This window comes from Gobio gobio (genome assembly GCF_949357685.1).
Source record: "Gobio gobio genome assembly, chromosome: 24".
NCBI classification, from domain to species: domain Eukaryota; kingdom Metazoa; phylum Chordata; class Actinopteri; order Cypriniformes; family Gobionidae; genus Gobio; species Gobio gobio.
Window position 1 is genome coordinate 25326762 of NC_137120.1, and position 22397 is coordinate 25349158.

Here is a 22397-nt window from a genome sequence, read left to right on the forward strand (position 1 = left end):
GAGCAGTTTGAGCTACAGTAGCTCGTCTGTTTGATCGGACCACACGGGCCAGCCTTCACTCCCCACATGCATCAATGAGCCTTGGCTGCCCATGACCCTGTCGCCGGTTCACCACTGTTCCATCCTTGGACCACTTTTGACAGACCGGGAACATCCCACAAGAGCTGCAGTTTTGGAGATGCTCTGACCCAGTCATCTAGCCATCACAATTTGGCCCTTGTCAAACTCGCTCAAATCCTTACGCTTGCCCATTTTTTCCTGCTTCTAACGCATCAACTTTGAGGACAAAATGGCTGCGTCCGAAACCTGAGATACCTTCATCTGATAAATTTTTGAAGGCAGCATATGTATCTTTCGCTGCCTTTGCTATCCCACAATCCTGCGCTTTCCATTCTGTTACAGTTGAGCTGGAAAAAAAAAGATGGCGTCCGAAAATGGCATATGCTGGTCAGTTTGTGTGTAAATGTATGTTTTTTTTACCAACATTTTCCACTTCTGATGTCACTTCTAGCGAGAAATTACTAATGTAGTAATTACATATTTGTTTAGTTCTCACCAAATCTCTCTCTATTTTGCTGTAGATCATTAAACAGTTACACTGCCTATGAAGTCTGTCCGAAATTAGTTTCATGAGATGCCTTCATGCACAAACGCTGCCTTACAAGTAATTGTCTGAAAAGGCAGCGAGGCAACGAAACAGCTGCCTAGGTTTTCGGACGCAGCCAATGTTCACTGGCTGCCTAATATATCCCACCCACTAACAGGTGCTGTGATAAAGAGATAATCAGTGTTATTCACTTCACCTGGTCATAATGTTATGCCTTATTGGTGTATATGCCAAAAAGTGTTTATTTTTAAATGTGATCATTGGTACATTTTACCAGTATTTACCATACTTTCAACACAAAAATGTAAATAATAAATAAAAGCATTTAGAGATAGACATCTTGAAAGGCGGGGCATCTTATAATCAGGGTCGTCTTATATTCGGAACAATACGGTATTTGTAATTACATTATATTACATTTTAAAATACTTGGTTTATGTCAGTTAATGGCCATATGACATGCAGGTAAACAGTCATTTTAAAATCTTTTTAGTAGGTGTTTTATTTGTTTGATTGTTTGTATTTAAAAATTGTTTATTTTAATTGAACATTTTTATGATTTAATTACTTAATAATAGCGTAAACTCATGAACTCCAGTCTGGGAAACCTTGACATAATGTAATATTTATTGCACTTCATGTTGTTGATTACAAAGAATGTAATATTTTTTCTTACAATATTGTAGGATTATACTATTCAAATCAATGTGATAGATAAAGTTAGGTCAAAAGTTATCTAAAAGTAATCAAAAGATTATATTACCTTAAATGTGTAATGTAATGGATAACATTACAAACTGCAATTTTTGCTGTGTAATTTGGAGTCAGTAACCGACTACATTTTTAAAGTACATCACAACATCCCTTTTTTAAATCATTCCCGCCCAAGTAGGGCTGGGCACATTTTTTTTTAGATTTTTCGTTTAATCGTTTTTTAAAATGTGGTCAATTTAAAATCGATTCTCAGAGGCCACGAATCGATTTTTTCCCCCATATTTATTTCCGCAAACATTGAACATAAGATTAACGTAAATCTAATTAATAGTCTTCTCCACTAGATGTCACCCTCTTATTTGCCTTGCGTGATGTTACAAAGGAGCGAGAGGCGCACCTGTCATTCATTCGTTCATTCAGTGCTTCAATGGCGGCTTCCGGTGTGTTGTAATGTTTGTAATGCTGAGGTGAGATGCTACAAATCTGCGGAACCATTTGATGAGACATCACCCAGACGTTGCAACACCCCCACAGCCGAGCACACAACCGCTAAAAATAGATAACATACATGCGAATGCTTGCCTTGCATTATGATCATTGTATTAAACTTGAGCGTTCAATTAAGCACAGAACGTTAGCCATTATAGACATATTCAAATCAACTGAGTCAATAGACAGTGCAGGACCAATAATTCAAACCTAATAGACTATATTACAAACAGATTTCCTCAAATACAAGTTAGTCCACATAAGTCAGCACGTTAAGGTATTGTTGTTCGTTACCACGGCAACTACTTGTGTCTAGGTATGAACACGCTTCTCGTGTATGAAAAGTAACTGCACACATGACGGTCAGCAAAATCGCAAGAAAAGCTTGTCGTGTACTGAAAATTGCTGAAAATCAGCCAATATCCTTTTTATGTTTTAGAATAAATATATCAAAATATCCATAAAAACAAAATTTTATAAAATACTTCTCAGATAATTTTTTTTGAAGAAAGTTGCATCAAAGTTGTATTGCATTTAACATAATTGTATACATTTTGAAATATAGAGATGGGTTCTGTTTTAATGTACCCAAGTGTACCTAAAATAAAAAGAGTTTTGTGGCTCTTAATTTCTTTTTAGTTACCCACTTGTAAACTTATGTTCACTGTTCTTTTTTTATAAATATAGTATTTGTATTAAATCTATATTCATTGAGTTAAATCGAAAATCGAAATTAAATCGATTTGAGAGCTTGCGAATCGAAATCGATTCGAATTGGAACATCTGAATCAATACCCAGCCCTACGCAAAATAAAAGGCATATGCAAAATAAAAGGGGCGGGGCCTGGTTGAGTTGAGTTAGTATTGTGTTAAAGCTTGTGCATATAGACTTGGTCAGCATTACTGGGAACGCCCACAAAACATCATATCCGCCATATGCCGTTGGGGAAAACAAGCCATTATAATGAATGCACGTAGACCTTGTTAGACGCTTTATCTTTACTCTTTGTAATGATTATGATTTTATTTTTGCTTGGTGCAGTCCCTAAAAGTTGCCATGTGTGAGGTTATTAATGTACAAAACAATCAAAAGTCTTCTTTATTTCATGATGGGAAGGGCTGGGCTCATGCTTGTGCTTTAAGCTGACAGTCACATTATACTGTATGTATGACACTTGTACATTTTACACAACGTAATAGCTAGGCTACTTCATAAATCACCCAGTCTTTTGATGAAGATGGATGCTATAAAAAAGTAAATAAAAAACGTTGCTATTGTCAGTAATTCTAATAATACTGTGACACTGACATGTCAACTCCAAATATCAATTTCAAAACACAAGACACATTAATGATCATTTTAAAATGTTAAATGTATGTAATACATACTTTTAATCTGTTAAATTCAGGAACACTGAATTAACGTCTTCATCGAAAGACTGAGTGATTTATGAAGTTGGCATGTCATACCTATTTGGGGGTTGGCGGAGCAGCATGTACAGTGGGGAGAACAAGTATTTGATACACTGCCGATTTTGCAGGTTTTTCTACTTACAAAGCATGTAGAGGTCTGTAATTTTTATCATAGGTAGGCCTACACTTCAACTGTGAGAGACGGAAATCCAGAAAATCACATTGTATGATTTTTAAATAATTCATTTGCATTTTATTGCATGACATAAGTATTTGATCACCTACCAACCAGTAAGAATTCCGGCTCTCACAGACCTGTTCGTTTTTCTTTAAGAAGCCCTCCTGTTCTCCACTCATTACCTGTATTAACTGCACCTGTTTGAACTCGTCTGTATAAAAGACACCTGTCCACACACTCAATAAAACAGACTCCAACCTCTCCACAATGGCAAAGACCAGAGAGCTGTGTAAGGACATCAGGGATAAAATTGTAAAATTGTTACAGGACAATAGGGAAGCAGCTTGGTGAGGAGGCAACAACTGTTGACGCAATTATTAGAAAATGGAAGAAGTTCAATATGACGATCAATGATCATGAGGAAGGTGAGGGATCAGCCTAGAAGTACACGGCAGGACCTGGTCAATGACCTGAAGAGAACTGGGACCACAGTCTCAAAGAAAACCATTAGCAACACACTACACCATCATGGATTAAAATCCTGCAGTGCACGCAAGGTCTCCCTGCTCAAGCCAGCGCATGTCCAGGCCCGTCTGAAGTTTGCCAGTGACCATCTGGATGATCCAGAGGAGGAATGGGAGAAGGTCATGTGGTCTGATGAGACAAAAATAGAGCTTTTTGTTCTAAACTCCACTCGCCGTGTTTGGAGGAAGAAGAAGGATGAGTACAACCCCAAGAACACCATCCCAACCGTGAAGCATGGAAGTGGAAACATCATTCTTTGGGGATGCTTTTCTGCAAAGGGGACAGGACGACTGCACCGTATTGAGGGGAGGATGGATGGGGCCATGTATCGCAAGATCTTGGCCAACAACCTCCTTCCCTCAGTAAGAGCATTGAAGATGGGTCGTGGCTGGGTCTTCCAGCATGACAACGACCCGAAACACACAGCCAGGGCAACTAAGGAGTGGCTCCGTAAGAAGCATCTCAAGGTCCTGGAGTGGCCTAGCCAGTCTCCAGAGCTGAACCCAATAGAAAATCTTTGGAGGGAGCTGAAAGTCTGTTTTGCCCAGCGACAGCCCCGAAACCTGAAGGATCTGGAGAAGGTCTGTATGGAGGAGTGGGCCAAAATCCCTGCTGCAGTGTGTGCAAGACCAGTCAAGAACTACAGGAAACGTATGATCTCTGTAATTGCAAACAAAGGCTACTGTACCAAATATTAAGTTCTGCTTTTCTGGTGTATCAAATACTTATGTCATGCAATAATATGCAAATTAATTACTTAAAAATCATACAATCTGATTTTCTGGATTTTTGTTTTAGATTCCATCACTCACAGTTGAAGAGTACCTATGATAAAAATTACAGACTTCTACATGCTTTGTAAGTGGGCAAACCTGCTAAATCGGCAGTGTATCAAATACTTGTTCTCCCCCACTGTATTTTGATGAGAAAATGACACCTCTGGCCATTGATTCGGTTGGGTCGTTTATCAGTCACAGATACTGTACGGACAATCTGACCCAATATGGCTCAGTTTTTAATTTGTGGGGGAATGGACTGTTTTCCCCCACGTTGACTCTGCCCCCACGCCACGCCCCCAGCTATGACACGACGCCCACCAAGTCTATAGTTAGAGGTGTGACATTTTCTAAACACGCTCAAAGCGGTTGACCAATCAGAGCACATTGAACTTTCAGAAGGAGGGGCTTCATAGAGACAGGAACTAAACAGAGCGTTACTGACAGACTGGGAAGAAAGGGGCAGTAAAAAATCCCCCAAAATCCCTCCAAAAAAATCAAGACTTTGTAAAAGGGCATAATATGGCCTCTTTAATTCTTTAATGTCAATGTGTAAGAAATGGCTTACAAGCTTGTTGTGTTGTCTTGGTAAGACTCTGTGACTCTGCGCAGGGTTGGAGCTGATATCACACTTCTGAGAGAGAGGGAGGTGGACTGCGACAGAGCTCGCCGGAAAATCGCAGAAGTTCTTGTGAGGAAAGTTCCAGATGACCAGCAGGTTAGCTTGTGAAGCCTCAATTAGTTTCCCTTTAATTTCCGTTGTGAATTGTGGTTGTTAGGGTTAGTCATACAACATTTAAAACATTTAGCTCGGTCATACATGACCTGAATTTCCTGAATACACCTGTTTTATAATGAAAATTTTTGGTAACACTTTATTTTAGTGTCCTTGTTACATATGTTACATGTACTTAATATAAAATAACAGTACTTTATTCATAATTACATGCAACTAACCCTAAACCAAACCCTAATTTTACCCTAACCCTATAGTAAGTACATATTGTTAATTAAAATTACTCAGTACTTGAATATGTAATTACACTGTAACAATGACACCTTAAAATAAAGTGTAACCCATTTTTAAAGCCACAATATGTATTTTTTCACCATTAGAGGTCGCTTATTTAAAACAAAGGCGTAGCTTGATGACGCCTCGTCCTCTTCTTCTGTCCATGTGTATGTGGGGTAACGCAGCGCTGTTTTATCATATTAGATACACTTGAGTGTGTTGAAAGTTATGTTATAATGCTACTCTGTGCATTCACTCGGTGGCTACTATGAGACACCTGTTGCACACTGCAGTAAACTAGATCGATATTAGGCATGGTAAAACATGGGACTCGCGGTAAATCAAGAAAACGAGATTTAAACAATAAGACTAACTGTATTGAGCTATAACAATGATTAGTTTTCTGTCGATGAGAATGTATCCAAACAGTTGCTCACCTGTCTAATGAAACACAAAATATATTACAGCATCTTTGGTGTTTCCATGGTTTCTACAAAATAAAACTGGAAATCGAGGGTAACACCAGTATGATGTCATTGATAGGCGACGCACGGACATGTCCTGTGTCCTGGTTAAAATGGCTTATTTCTCTGGATTTAAACATTCTTGGAAACATTTGGGATAGTGTAAGTACGCAAGTCAACATTGTTCTAGTGGTTGATGGATATTTTAATCCAAAAATCTTACATATTTTGCCTTTAAGGAATTAATGTGTTAAAGAAAAAGGCTTTGATAGGCTTATATTCTTAATTTAAATTTAGCTATTTAGTTATTTTCTAGCTATTATGTTACTTTTTAAATTATTAAATTACTAAAACATCTTTTAAAAGAATTATTAAAATACAATTATCAATTTTATTGTAGTATTCTTCTTGTAAAACAGTTAAGGTTTTACATTAGTTATCATGAACAAACAACACATAGTACAACACTTCTACAGCTTTTATTAATCTTAGCTAATGTTAATCTCAACATTTACTAATACATTAAGAAGATCATAAGTTGTACTGTATCTGTTAACATTAGTTAATGCACTGTGAACTAACATGAACGTAAACATTTTTATAAACTAACATTAGGCTAATAAATGCTGTAAAAATATATTGCCCATTGTTAGTTCATGTTAGTTAATGCATTAATCAATGTTAACAAATGAGCCTTTATTGTAAAGTGTTACCAACAACATTTATAACTTTTTTCCAACAAATGAAAGTCAGTGGATATAAACAACATACCAGAAGCTGTTTTGTTGTCATGTGATAAACGGGATCTCTCATGACTATGAAAGTCTTTCAGGTTCTTAAAATATCCAATACTTTTTTAGGTTAAATACACTCACCTAAAGGATTATTAGGAACACCTGTTCAATTTCTCATTAATGCAATTATCTAATCAACCAATCACATGGCAGTTGCTTCAATGCATTTAGGGGTGTGGTCCTGGTCAAGACAATCTCCTGAACTCCAAACTGAATGTCAGAATGGGAAAGAAAGGTGATTTAAGCAATTTTGAGCGTGGCATGGTTGTTGGTTGTTGGGCCGGTCTGAGTATTTCACAATCTGCTCAGTTACTGGGATTTTCACGCACAACCATTTCTAGGGTTTACAAAGAATGGTGTGAAAAGGGAAAAACATCCAGTATGCGGCAGTCCTGTGCGCGACAATGCCTTGTTGATGCTAGAGGTCAGAGGAGAATGGGCCGACTGATTCAAGCTGATAGAAGAGCAACTTTGACTGAAATAACCACTCGTTACAACCGATGTATGCAGAAAAGCATTTGTGTATGGAGTCAAAATAGGGCCACATATATCTGCAAAATAACACAATGTTTTGCAAACAAAAAATATGTTTTGCAAAAAAAAAAAAGTTTTGCAAAAAAAAAATTATAATTTTGCAAAAAAAAATAGAATATTGAGAAAAAAATGCTTTTTTGCAAGTAAAAAAATAGTAATTGCAAAAGAAAAGTTACCACTGAGAGGAAAAATAAAGTTTAGCAAAGTAAAACTTGCAGCATTGACTTTGCAACACCTTTGCGCCGCTCCTTTAAATCCACGTTTCCGTCATCCGTGCCTCTGAGGCGCAAGCTTTCCTTTGCGCTTCATTTTTCTTTGCGCCTCGCTTTGTGTCCCTGATTTGACGTGGGGGAGGGGTCAAGAGGTTGGGGTGTGTACATGGGTGTGTACAAGGGACGAAGGCGCGTCCTTCTCGTTACGTCATCAGCGCGAGCCCCAGACCGTATGGATCTCGAGACCTCTGTGTGTCATTCTGCTGCATATCATCTAACTGTCTTTGAACACAAGAATATATTGGGCATGATTAATTGCATACATTTTTTTAATCATGTGTTTTTTTTTAATTAATGAGTTAAATTGACAGCTCTACTTGTAACACTTTACCCCAACACTGATGATGTGTCAGACAGATTCAAGAAATGATTCCTGATGTAGTTTGGTTAGTTAACATAGCTGAGAGCTGCATGCATGCAACATGGGTATTTATAACCCTTACACCAGAATGCTAGACATCGATGGATCATCCTCTGCATAGAAAGTGAATGAGATTGGGCAAATTAATTGAGACAGCGAGAGATCAGCACAGTTGCTCAGCCTCAAGGGCGAGTGGCCAAATTTAAGTCAGATTGTATTGATTGACGTAACGAGAAGGACGCGCCTTCGTCCCTTGTACACACCCATGTACACACCCCAACCTCTTGACTCCTCCCCCACGTCAAATCAGGGACACAAAGCGAGGCGCAAAGAAAAATGAAGCGCAAAGGAAAGCTTGCGCCTCAGAGGCACGGATGACGGAAACGCAGATTTAAAGGAGCGGCGCAAAGGTGTTGCAAAGTCAATGCTGCAAGTTTTACTTTGCTAAACTTTATTTTTCCTCTCAGTGGTAACTTTTCTTTTGCAATTACTATTTTTTTACTTGCAAAAAAGCATTTTTTTCTCAATATTCTATTTTTTTTTGCAAAATTATTTTTTTTTTTTTGCAAAACTTTTTTTTTTTTGCAAAACATATTTTTTGTTTGCAAAACATTGTGTTATTTTGCAGATATATGTGGCCCTATTTTGACTCCATATTTGTGAAGCCACAACACGCACAACCTTGAGGCGGATGGGCTACAACAGCAGAAGGCCCCACCGGGTACCACTCATCTCCACTACTAATAGGAAAAAGAGGCTACAATTTGCACAAGCTCACCAAAAATGGACAGTTAAAGACTGGAAAAATGTTGCCTGGTCTGATGAGTCTCGATTTCTGTTGAGACATTCAGATGGTAGAGTCAGAATTTGGCGTAAACAGAATGAGAACATGGATCCATCATGCCTTGTTACCACTGTGCAGGCTGGTGGTGGTGGTGTAATGGTGTGGGGGATGTTTTCTTGGCACACTTTAGGCCCCTTAGTGCCAATTGGGCATCGTTTAAATGCCACGGCCTACCTGAGCATTGTTTGCATTGCACGGCCTACCTGAGCCATCCTCTGATGGCTACTTCCAGCAGGATAATGCACCATGTCACAAAGCTCGAATCATTTCAAATTGGTTTCTTGAACATGACAATGAGTTCACTGTACTAAAATGGCCCCCACAGTCACCAGATCTCAACCCAAAAGAGCATCTTTGGGATGTGGTGGAACGGGAGCTTCGTGCCCTGGATGTGCATCCCACAAATCTCCAACAACTGCAAGATGCTATCCTATCAATATGGGCCAACATTTCTAAAGAATTCTTTCAGCACCTTGTTGAATCAATGCCACGCAGAATTAAGGCAGAAAGGGGGTCAAACACAGTATTAGTATTGTGTTCCTAATAATCCTTTAGGTGAGTGAATGTTATTTTACTTTACTTATTACATTATGGATGTTAAACAAATGGACATTTTTAGAGTAATTAAATTAATATTTATGTGAAATGATAAAAACAGATTTAAAAAAAAAAATCCTTTTCATCATTACAGCCATCCTAATTTGTCACTGACCCACTAAACTAAGGGTGTCTCAACTTGGGCCCTCGAGGTCCACTTTCCTGCAGAGTTTAGCCCAACCTTGATCAAACTCACCTGAACAAGCTAATCAATGGCTGAATCTGAAATTGCCCCCTATACCCTCAAATTGTAGTGGTGTCCAAAACCATAGTGGACGTTGTTAAGTGCACTCATTCAATCCCACATTGCACTGCAATAATGAGTGTACAGCCTATGAACAACCAATGGCTGTCCGAATTCACTCGTTTTCATTCCCTCCTTCAAGTGAACTATATTAGTGAACTAACATAGGGAATAGTGAATGAGGGTTTAGGGGGCGATTTCGGATTCAGCCAATGTCTTCATGATTTCTAGAAAGTTATAGGCAGGTGAGTTTGATCAAGGTTGGGCTAAACTCTGCAGGAAAGTTGACCTCAAGAACCCCTGAACTAAACTAAGGGTACGTTTACATGACAACAATATGCTTAAAACAGAGAAGTTTTTCCTTTGAGTTTTCCTTGACAGATGAGACCACTGTCAAAGAGATCATTCACACAGATCAGTGAAAACGAGGCCATTAGGTGGCGATGAAACTCTATTCACTACTTCACGGTTTTCAAAAGTTTGCGCCTATTGACTGAACACGTAATACACATGCACATGACATCATCGTTTCCACAAAATGTAGTTTACAAGGAGACGAGAATGGTAACGTTTTCAAAAATTACACTTTGAAATGCTTTTTCAAAGTTTGCGCTTTCAGGCCCCCAAAACTCCATTGTTGTGTAAAGGAACGGCCTAAACACATAAAACGTTTTCTGTTTTTAGTTGGGGAAAAAAAATGGTGTTGCGTAAACAGCCCCTAACAATGTATGCATTAACAAATTGGTGTGTGCAGTTCCTGGATCTTCGTGTGGCTGTTCTGGGTAATGTGGACTCGGGGAAGTCAACTCTCCTGGGGGTGTTGACTCAAGGCGAGCTGGATAACGGACGTGGCAGGGCGAGACTCAACCTATTTAGACACCTGCATGAGATTCAAACCGGACGCACCTCCAGCATCAGTTTTGAGATCCTTGGCTTCAACAGCAAAGGAGAGGTGAGACAAGTATTTTAAACCCACAAGTACACTTTCATTTCAGGTGCGTTTTTTCAGTAAAGCATTAAATGGGATTTAAACCAACAACTTCTTACTTGCTAGCATATATGCATGTTGGTTTGAGAAGTAATTGTTTTTTGCATGGTTTTAGGTCGTAAACTACAGTGACTCCCGTACAGCAGAGGAGATCTGTGAGAGCTCTTCGAAGATGATCACATTTATTGATCTGGCTGGTCATTATAAGTACTTGAAGACCACCATATTTGGCTTGACAAGCTACTGTCCAGACTTTGCCATGCTGGTGGTGGGAGCCAATACTGGCATTGGTTAGTATTTATGCATATATATTTATATTGATTTAAAAGTTTTATTAACATGTTTAAAGAAAAATCAATAAAACGTGGAACTAAAGTTGGGGCTATATGAAATATTTACTATAAATTCAATACAATTTAGTTATTTATTATCTCATGTTGTAAAATTCTCTCAGCTGGCACAACTAGGGAGCACCTGGGTTTGGCGATGGCGCTGAAGGTGCCCATATTCATCGTGGTGAGTAAAGTGGACCTCTGTGGAAAAAGCACAGTGGAGAAAACGGTCCGTCAGCTGGAGAGAGTGCTCAAACAGCCCGGCTGCAACAAGGTCCCCATGGTGGTGGCCAACCCTGATGACGCCGTCACCGCTGCACAGCAGTTCGCACAATCCTCCAGGTACATGTGTGTATGAGAAGAAAGGGTTTTTATGCATGTTTATTGAAATTACTTTTTTTCCCCCAACTTTCCACCTTCTTTCTGAGCCTTACAGTTTTTGGTACTGTACCTTTAAGATTTAAATATGTAAACATTAGTACCCTACAAAACTACCTTACCACAGTTGTTCAACACTAGTTTGTGTATGTGTGTGTGTGTAATGATGTATTTCTCTCCCCACAGTGTGACGCCCATCTTCACCCTCTCCAGTGTATCTGGGGAGAATCTGGACCTTTTAAAGGTCTTTTTCAACATTCTTCCTCCTCTGAGCAACAGCAAAGAGCAAGAGGAGCTCATGCAGCAGCTCACAGAGTTCCAGGTACACTCACTCTTTAACTAACAATCATATGTTGTTTATAATGTCAATTTAATGTCAAAGTGATGTGTTCTTGCAGGTGGATGAGATTTACAGTGTTCCTGATGTGGGGACAGTGGTTGGTGGAACACTGTACAGGTCAGTCCACATCTGTTGTGTCAATCTTGTCTGTGAAGCAACCACCTAGCAATGCACTAGCAACCATTTAGGACAATTTATTAAACTCTAGTAACCACACAGCATCACCCTGTCAACCACTCAGAACACTTTAGCAATGCCCTAGCTCTGAAGCAACTGCCTGGCAACCATCTAGCAATGCACTAACAACAATTCAGAACACCTTATGAAACCATAGCAACACCTTAGCAACCGCTCAGAACAATGTATGTACAACTTAGCAATGTTTTATCATTGTAGCAAAACCCTAACAACCACTCAGAACAATGTACCTACTACCTAGCAGTATTTTAGCATTGTAGCAACTGCTTAGTTGGCATCCACATATAAATATCCTAGTGACCATTCAGAACACCTTCGTAGTCTCTTAGCAATCACCCAAAACACACTTGCGACCACATGGCAATGCCCTTGCAACCACTCAAAACACCTTAGCAACCACCATAACACTCTTGCAACCATCTTATAACTGTCCCACAACCACCCATAACACCCTAGCAACTGCTTAGCAACACCCTAGCAACTTCCCAGAACAACATATCTACTACCGAACAATGTTTTATCATTGTAGCAATTGCTTTGCATCTACATTTCAATGCCCTAGCACCAAAACGCCTTTGCAAGCTCCAGCAACATTATTGCAACTGTCTTATAACTTCTCACAACCAGCTATAAGACTATAGCAATTGCTTAGCAACACTCTAGCAACCAATCAGAACAACTTATCTACTACCTAACAATGTTTTAACATTGTAGCAATTGCTTTGCTGTTACATTTAAATGTCCTAGCACCAAAACGCCTTTGCAGCACTCTCGCAACTGTCTTAAAACTTTCTCACAAGCACCTAGAACACCATAGCAACTGCTTAGCAACACCCGAGGAACCACCTAGAACAACTTATCTACTACCTAACAATGTTTTAGCTTTGTAGCAACTGCTTTGCATCTACATTTCAATGCCCTAGAACCAAAACGCCTTTGCAAGCCCCAGAACCACTCTCGCAACCGTCTTAAAACTTTCTCACAACCACCTAGAACACCATAGCATCTGCTTAGCAACACCCTAGCAACCACCTAGAACATCTTTTCTACTACCTAACTATGTTTTAACATTGTAGCAACTGCTTTGCAGCTACTTTTCAATGCCCTAGCACCAAAACGTATTTGCAGCACCCCAGAAACACTCTGGCAACTGTATTAAAACTTTCTCACAACCACCTAGAACACCATAGCATCTGCTTAGCAACACCCTAGCAACCACCTAGAACATCTTTTCTACTACCTTACAATGTTTTAACATTGTAGCAATTGCTTTGCAGCTACTTTTCAATGCCCTAGCACCAAAGCACATTTGCAACACTCTCGCAACTGTCTTATAACTTTCTCACAACCACCTAGAACACCATAGCAACTGATTAGCAACACCCTAGCGACCACTCAGAACATCTTTTCTACTACCTAACTATGTTTTAACATTGTAGCAACTGCTTTGCAGCTACTTTTCAATGCCCTAGCACCAAAACGTATTTGCAGCACCCCAGAAACACTCTGGCAACTGTATTATAACTTTCTCACAACCACCTTGAACACTGTAGCAACTGCTTAGCAACACCCTAGCAACCACCCAGAACAACTTGTCTAGTACCTAACAATGTTTTAGCATTGTAGCAACTGCTTTGCCGCTACATTTCAATGCCCTAGCACCAAAGCACATTTGCAATGGCCCAGCAACACTCTTCCAACTGTCTTATAACTTTCTCACAACTACCTAGAACAACACCATGGCGACTGCTTAGCAACACCCTAGTAACCACTCAGAACAACTTATCTACTACCTAACAATGTTTTAGCATTGTTTCAACTGCTTTTCAACTGCTTATATCACCTCCCAGAACACCCTATCCAAAACATAGCTTTAAAAGTCACATCTATAATCTGTAAACATTGAATCTCTCTTCCTATAGTATTCAGACTGCATAATGGTGTGATCACATTTGCAAAATTTTGCAGGAAAAAAGGTACATTGTCTATTGTCAATAGTTTAGCGATGTGTGAAGCACAGCTCACAGTTAAGTCACTTTCAAACCAAGAAGCCGTTGGTCGACACGGAAAATCCTTGTGACCAAATTAAACCTGTTGCATGAGGAAATCTTTCGCCCTGATGCAAAATCCTATATTACATGGATTCCTTTGAAATTACTAGATTTCAATAGCAAAAATCTGCCAAACGATGGCCAATGTGACCGCAACGTAAGTCCTATTGAAGCTTCACACTACAAGGCTTTTTCAAGCCAATCAATAATAAATTTGTCTTGACAAACTTTCCTTTTCTAGTTGATAATTGACTTTCCATTCACACGCAGTGGTGTGTGTCGTGAAGGAGACCGACTAGTTGTGGGTCCCACCGATGATGGGAGGTTCCTGAGGTTGAAGGTGTGCAGTATTCACAGGAATCGCTCCGGCTGCCGTGTGCTGAGAGCCGGACAGGCCGCCACGCTTGCGCTTGGGAACTTCGATCGATCTTTACTACGAAAGGTCTGATCTCAAAACGAGAGCAAGAGGAGAAAACACAACATAGCCTACACATTACACATTTAAATATCTTTACAATGTCTTTCACTTTGATCTTTTTTAAAGAGTGTTTGTGTTTTTAGGGCATGGTCATGGTGAGTCCTAAAATGAACCCTACAATTTGCTGGCAGTTTGAGGCCGCCATTGTCCTCCTGTTCCATGCCAAGACATTCCGCCGTGGTTTCCAGGTCACGGTGCATGTGGGGAACGTGAGGCAGACCGCCACGGTGGAGTGCCTTCTTGGGAAGGTGTGGATTTTTTGCTTTTTGACATTAACAGCTACGTCGGTCCTGGAGTGCAGAGCTCCAACCCTAATAAAAAACTCACATGTAGCCTTACCAGAGATGGTCATATTATTGGGAGATACGAGGATCCTTTGCTGTACCATTGGAGAAAGCATAACGACTAACTTGGATCACGTCATTGAACAGCATTGAAATTAAATTTCGTTCAGATTTGTGCGACAGTCAATCGCGGATACCATAGAAATGAATGAGAAGTGCCATTAACTGAATCATACCTGTCACGCATTTGTCCGTGACTTTTCTTTTAAAACCAGCTCTTATAAAGCATTTTTTCCCCGGTGTAAACTCTAAAAATAGATCAATCCAAAACGAATGTTTAAGAGTAAACATGTTGAAGATTAGCTGATGGGCTGTTGATTAATTAAAGTATTAATTCACTTCAAAATGAAAATTTCCTGATAATTAACTCACCCCCATCTCATCCAAGATGTTCATGTCTTTCTTTCTTCAGTCGAAAAGAAGTTTGAGGGGAAACATTCCCAGATTTTTTTCCACATAATGGACTTCAATGGCAACCAACGGGTTGAAGGTCCAAATCAAGGCAGTTTTTAAAGGGCTTCGAAGGGCTCTGCACGATCCCAGCCAAGGAATAGGGTCTTATCTAGCCAAACCATCGATCATTTTCTAAAAAAAGAAAAATGTATATACTTTTTAACCTCAAATACTCGATTTCAGTGTTGTGCTTCTTCATGACGTTTGACAGCATCACGTCGGAAAGGTCACGTCCATGACAGTACCGACCAGTACCGACCCAGTGTTAAAAAGAATGTGCAAAGACTAAATGTCAATTAGACTCCCCCCTGAAATTGCCTCTTCAACACGATATCCTCAATAAACCCGTCTCCGGCGTGATGACTCCGATCTTTTGAATATTCCCATCTAATAATTGCCTTATCGATACAACAACCTCAAATAAACCCGTCTCCTGCGTGATGACTCCAATCTTTTGAATATTCCTATCTAATAATTGCCTCAACGACACAGCATCCTCAAATAAACCAGTCTCCAGCGTGAGGACTCCGATCTTTCGAATATTCCTATCTAATACATGCCTCATCGACTCGACATCCTAAATAAACCCGTCTCTGGCGTGATGACTCCGATCTTTCAAATATTCTGATCTAATATGACTTCTGACCTGTAATGTTGCCAGAATCATAATCATATACTGTTTGTTCATTGGCCAGACTGAGCCTGGTTTCTCCCAAAGTTGATTTTTCTCCATTATGCCACCTGATGGAGTTTTGGTTCCTTGCCACTGTCGCCTTTGGCTTGGCTTGCTCAGTTGGGGGACACAAAGTTTTCAACTAAATATTCCAATAAATTTTAAACTAAATTACTGATCTGCCCGCATTGTCACTATATGGTAATTTAACCGAGCTGGATGACATCACCGTTTTCTCCAGAGTGTCTGTACAGCCGAAAATTCTGTTGCATTATTTTCCTGTTTAACACTGTGAAGCTGCTTTGAAACAATTGAAATTGTAAAAAGCGCTATATAAATAAAGGTGACTTGACTTGACTAAATCAAACGGCCTTCACAAAAATAAAGGTAAAACAACGATGTCGGACAATTATAAAGTTGGAGGAGAACATGAGATGGAGTTTTTGGGTACTTCCACCTACGGTGGTCTTCCTTTTATGGTCATGACCTTTCCGACATGATGACGTCATATGTCGTGAAGAAGCACAACACCAAAGTTAAAGTGCATATACATGCATATTTTGGGGAAATGATCGATGGTTTTGCTAGATAAGACCCTTTTCCTCGGCTGGGATTGTGCTGAGCCCTTTGAAACTGCATTGATTTCGATCTTCAACCCGTTGGTTGCAATTGAAGTCCATTATGTGGAGAAAAATCCAGGAATGTTTTCCTCAAAAAACATAATTTCTTTTCGACTGAAGAAAGAAAGACATGAACATCTTGGATGAGATGGGGGTGAGTAAATTGTCAGGAAATTTTCATTTTGAAGTGAACTAATCCTTTAAATAAGCCACTTTCCAACAAAAGCAGTTTATTCAGAATAGTGAAGACTCCTTCATTGACACCCATTCAAAATTACGGCCTCTGGTCTCCTTCCGTGCAGCTTTGGCAGGCTTTTTTTGCTAACCTTGCAGGCTTGCCTTGAAGTGGCTTTGGCCTTTGTAATCCTTAAAAACATTGATTAGCTCTTTCAGGTTTGTTTGATTATGGTTGGTTCTAAACTCTGCAGGACAGTGCTACTCCAGGACCAACGTTGCCCATGTCTGCGTTAAGGAATCATGTCTTTACAAACCCAGTTGACTTTCGTTCACAAACAGTGTTCTGAAGAGTGTTGCTCTGTTTCATCACGAATATGTGTCTGTTTGTCCTCTAGGAGGAGCTGCGGACAGGAGAGAGAGCCGTAGTGTGTTTCAGATTCTTGAAGCACCCCGAGTACTTGCGCGTGGGAGCCAAACTCCTCTTCAGAGAGGGGGTGACCAAAGGCATAGGACACGTAACGCACCTTCTACCCTCCACCCAGAACCACATGCCTGATCAGAACCGCAACCAGAACCACAGTTAGACCAAAAGAGGACATTTGATCTGTCCCTGCCTTGAGTTTGCATCCCCTAGTTTTATCATACACATTTCATTTCCACTCAGATTGTAGATTTGCCTGTGTGTAAATGCTCTCCGTTCCAGTGACATTTGCAGGGTTGTGGTACAGTGATTTAACGATTCGAGTATATGTCTGCTGGGTGTAATGGTCTGGGCTCTCCTATTTTTGCACACGTGCGTTTCACATGTTACGTTAAAGCTGGCTGACCTTGAGGGAAGCATGTGGGATTTCCAGTTGCTAAGTTTGGTATCTGGAGCAGATTTCTGCAGGAAAAACTCCTGCCTACAGACTGCATTATAGATAGGAGAACAATCGTAGCATCTGAAAATTCGTTTTTTTCAGCAGTAGTATTACTTCTTCAGATCCTCTGTAGTATTAAAAATGTACAGCAAATCTGGTGCACACACTTCGGATTTGTTTTTGTTCAGATTTACACAGAAAGGTTGGAAGCAAGAATCTTAGTGTAGGCATCAAGCCCAAAGTATACTTCAGCTTTGATGCGAAGGCACTAGAATTTTGGCCTGGTCCTACCAGACTCTCGGGCATTTCATTTGTACAGAGTCTGGCCACTCTAGGCGGATACTCTGTTGAAGTTTAAAACTATTAGATCTGCCCAGATCCACGTCATCGTTCTCAGTCACTCCCTCTGTTCGCTGATTGGATCGGTTAAAATTTGACCGGAGTAAACCAGAGAATATACCGCCATCCCAGACGGAGTACTGAAGAAAAATGAAAATTGAGCGGAAGTACGTAGGAGGGCGGAGCCAGGTTACTAGAGTTTGTCAGGTATCTCTTAACCTCCTCACACAAGTGTCTACTGATTTGTTGTTAGTTTCTTCCCCGAGCCAGTGTTGCCACCTTGTGGTCCACTCCAACTAGTTAGTGCAAACAAAATTCAAGGTGCATATGAGTTGAGAGTATAAAGTACACATGGTTAGAAAAATCAGGTTGAGTGCATAGTGTACATAACATAAATTTCGCAATCAGCTTAGAGTAAGAGTAAACACCAAGTATACTTTGGGCTGAGCTCACACTGAATGATTTTTATGGTCCTTTATGGTTGTTGATTATCAGACTGTACAATATTGTTGGGAAGAGTTTGGTTCCCGTTGTCCTGTTGCATGCTCGTAGGAGCAGTTGTAATGATGTGGCAAAATTGTGGACACTGTCGGAACTTCGTCAGAGGCTAAGATTTGTTGGAAAGGCAATTAGTAACCTTGGTGAACATGTTACATTATAGGGATAGTTCACAAAAAAAAAAAATGAAAATTGTCATAATTTACTCACCGTCAGATTGTTCCAAACCGGTATGAATTTCTTTCTTCTGCTGAACACAAAGGAAGGCATTTTGAAGAATATGGGTAACCAAACAGTTGATGGACCCCATTGACTTCCATAGTACTATGGAAGTCAGTGGGGTCCATCAACTGTTTGGTTATCGACATTCTTTAAAATATCTTTTGTGTTCAGCAGAAAAAAAGAGATTGATACCGGTTTGGAACAACTTGAGGGTGAGTAATTGGGTGAACTTATCCCTTCAAGTGATCAACGTCTGGTCAAGTGAAATATTAAATGATTCCCAAAAATGACCTTGAATGGAAGTATTGTGGCCGATATCTTACAGTGCATCATGAGTCGCAAATGAAAACAAGGTTGTAACGGACAACAATATAGTCCATTTGATTTTTTTGTAACAGACTTGGGGCCAGATTTACTAAAAGCTTGCACCAGCGCAAACCCTATTTTGGCGTTAAAAAACTACTTTAAATGACGACTTATTTAAATGAATCATTACTAAGGTTTGCGCTAGTCAATGGTATTTTCGCCATTATTTACCACCCAAAAAAATGGCCTTAAACCAGACGCTCATTTGCGCTAGATTGCTTTGGTCATTATGGAAATGATCCGGCTGTGTCTGTGTTCTTTAATTTGCGCGTCGTCAGTAGATCACATGCAGAAATTTCCACCACCATCTGCGCTTTGATTGGAATGGCGCTTATGCTAATTTGCCATTTAGTAAATCTGGCCCTTAATGTGATAATGAAAAATACACTGATTCCCAAACTATTCACAAATGCTTTCATGAACAACAGTTTTTTATTAATAAATGACCACAGCCTTGTTATCATTCACGTAATTTAGTTTATTTTCAGTGCGTTTGTTGGTGTGATGGGATATCGCCCCCATCTTCAGGACAGAAGATTTAACTGAAAGGGAATTTTTGGAGCTCTAGTGTTGTAAGATCAGTCAGGCACGACTGGGTTTTCATAATCCTGATTACATTGTGCCTAATAATACATTTATCTTCACTGATATGACTCCAAAAAAAATGGTGCATATTGCACGGTTGTTTGTTAGCAAATATAAGCGAGGTTTAGGTCATTTCAGGTGGCTTAAAGGCAGGGCTGTGCAACTGGTGCGACCGCACCGGGCCCCGTAGCGAACATGAGCGCCCCATGCTTGGGACGGACCAGGAAAACTTAAGGCAGCTTAAAGCGATCGGCATTCGTCTTGAGCATGCACAGGAACCCAGATAACAAATGTGTTGTGCGTCTCGTTCTCCTGTGCAGTCCTATTTGAGATACTGTGCAATTATTAAAACACTGAATGTATTGATCATAGATATAAATGAGTGATCATTTAAAGTTACTAAACTAATAATGTCACAGCTAATGTATAAAAGCTCATTTCATTCAACTATATTGAATATTTGGCATCATTTATGAAACTTGAGCAAGTGTAAATTACCCGTAAAACCATTCTTGCATACATTTTCACATGAACGATGTGTCAAGAATGGTTTTACAAAAAAAAAGAGAAATTTGTTCTTCTTGTGTTTCATAAATTCAACTATTGGTCAACAGTGCATGTTGTGCTTACCCAAATAATAATTAATATTGTCTGAAGTACAACTGGTTAGCTTTTTTATGTTTGGGATGTATCTTCATTTCATGTACTTCTTTAAAAAAAGGCTTTAAAAGCCTGCAAACAAACCTGACTAGATATCTATTGCTTTGCTATTAGCTCCTATGTAATAAAAATTGTTTTATTGTGGAAACCCTTTGTTTGTAATTTATTTTATTTTATTTAAAACAGTTCAATATCATGGCATTAAATTAGGGCCCTATGATTTCTTTGATGCAGAAAATGTGGATGGAATTGCATAATTTTATTCATAAAAATAGATTTTACTATGTAATGCAGAATGTCACAGAATTTGTCAAATTGTTGATGAATAAATCACAAGTAGAACAGTACACTTAAAGGGATAGTTTTTAGGGGTAGTTCACCCAAAAATGAAAATTCTGTCACCCTTATGTTGTTTTAAACCCATAAGACTTTCTCCGTTCATCATATAAAGCAATCGAGTCTCTTCAGGAAATTTGGAATAAACCTCTTGATTCGTATATATATTAGTCTTAAAGGGATAGTTCCCCCAAAAATGAAAATTGGCCCTTGATTTACTCACCCTCAAGTCATCCTAGGTGTATATGACATTCTTCTTTCAGACGAATACAATCGGAGTTATATTAAAAAATGTCCTGGCTCTTCCAAGCGTTATAATGGCAGCCCAAAATTTTAAAGGTGGGGTAATTGGTATTTCAAAACTGCTTTATAAAAGTGTCTCGGGCCGAGTACCAAAACAAATGTATAGCCAATCAGCAGTAAGGGGCGTGTCTACTAATGATGGGGAGAAGAGAGCGCTCAGTGCACGTCATTATTCAAAAGACACGACACAGGACGGACATTAGCCAACGACAGAAAGAAAGGTGGCAGATAAAAAAACAAATGTGGAAGATGTCTGTGGAACAAAAGAAGGCTTACGATCAGGCAAGAAGCAGGACCTGTGTAAATATCGGATCAGCTTTCCAGCGCTGGAGAGAACTCAAGGAGCGAAGGCCGAGGTTGCTTTATTTCTTCTCGATAGGCGAGTAACATTGATTTTGTTTCACAGGACTAATATATGCTGGCTTTTGCTAGAATATGCTCATGTGTCATGTTTGATAAAGACCCATTCATTTCCACACCGTATAAGCCTGGAGCGTCTAAACCTCCTCACTGTCTGTTTCAAGCGTCAGCTCACAGAGTGTGTCCGAAAAGTAAGATAATATACTCCTAATTAGGGCTGGGTATTGATTCAGGGGTTCTAAAAATCTTCTATCTAAAATCTAAATCTCAAATCGATTCGATTCTCGATTCAACTCAATGAATATAGATTTAATACAAATACTATATTTATAAAAAAGTGACAGTGGACATAAGTTTACAAGTTGGTAATTAAAAAGGAATTAAGAGCCACAAACCTGTATATTAAATAACTATATCATACCTGGACACAAGTAATTGCCATGGTAACGAACAACAATACCTTAAAGTGCTCACTTATGTGGACCAACTTGTATATGAGGAAATCTGTTTATAATATAAGTTATTAGGTTTGAATTATTGGTCCTGTGCTGTCTATTGACTCAGTTGATTTGAATATGTCTATAATGGCTAACGTACGTGCTTAAGTGAACGCTCAAGTTAATACAATGATCATAATGCAAGGCAAGCATTCGCATGTAAGTGATCTATTTTTGCTCGGCTGTGGGGGTGTTGCAACGTCTGGGTGATGTCTCATCAAATGGTTCCGCAGATTTGTAGTATTACTACAGCATTTCACCTCAGCATTACAAACGTCGACAATGCACTGGAAGATGCCATTTAAGCACTGAACGAATGAATGACAGGTGCGCCTCTCGCTCCTTTGTAACATCGCGCAAGGCAAATAAGAGGGTGATATCTAGTGGAGAAGACTAGTAATTCGATTTACGTTAATCTTATGTTTAATGTTTCCGGAAATAAATATGGGAAATAATCGATTCGTGGCCTTTGAGAAATGATTTTAAATCGACCACATTTAAAAAAAACGATTAAT

The 22397-nt window shown here is 39.5% G+C and overlaps 1 protein-coding gene across 3 annotated transcripts in view; it reads left to right on the forward strand.

Moving 5' to 3' along the window:
• Positions 1-20531, forward strand: part of gtpbp2b (GTP binding protein 2b) — a 22535-nt gene extending 2004 nt beyond the window's left edge. Inside the window, exons 4-13 of one of the 3 annotated variants that reach the window (XR_013815837.1) lie at positions 5315-5420; positions 10579-10776; positions 10928-11102; positions 11267-11486; positions 11709-11844; positions 11921-11979; positions 14382-14553; positions 14673-14837; positions 17252-18837; positions 18891-20531. Coding sequence is in view for 2 of the 3 variants with exons in the window: in XM_079807763.1 (XP_079663889.1) it covers positions 4725-4784; positions 5315-5420; positions 10579-10776; positions 10928-11102; positions 11267-11486; positions 11709-11844; positions 11921-11979; positions 14382-14553; positions 14673-14837; positions 17252-17440 (1480 nt within the window). In the remaining variant the exon portion in view is untranslated. Of the gene's footprint in view, positions 1-4724; positions 4785-5314; positions 5421-10578; positions 10777-10927; positions 11103-11266; positions 11487-11708; positions 11845-11920; positions 11980-14381; positions 14554-14672; positions 14838-17251 lie in introns of all 3 variants that reach the window. The other 2 variants (XM_079807763.1, XM_079807764.1) reach the window with 2 other exon arrangements.
• Positions 20532-22397: the final 1866 nt, after the last annotated feature.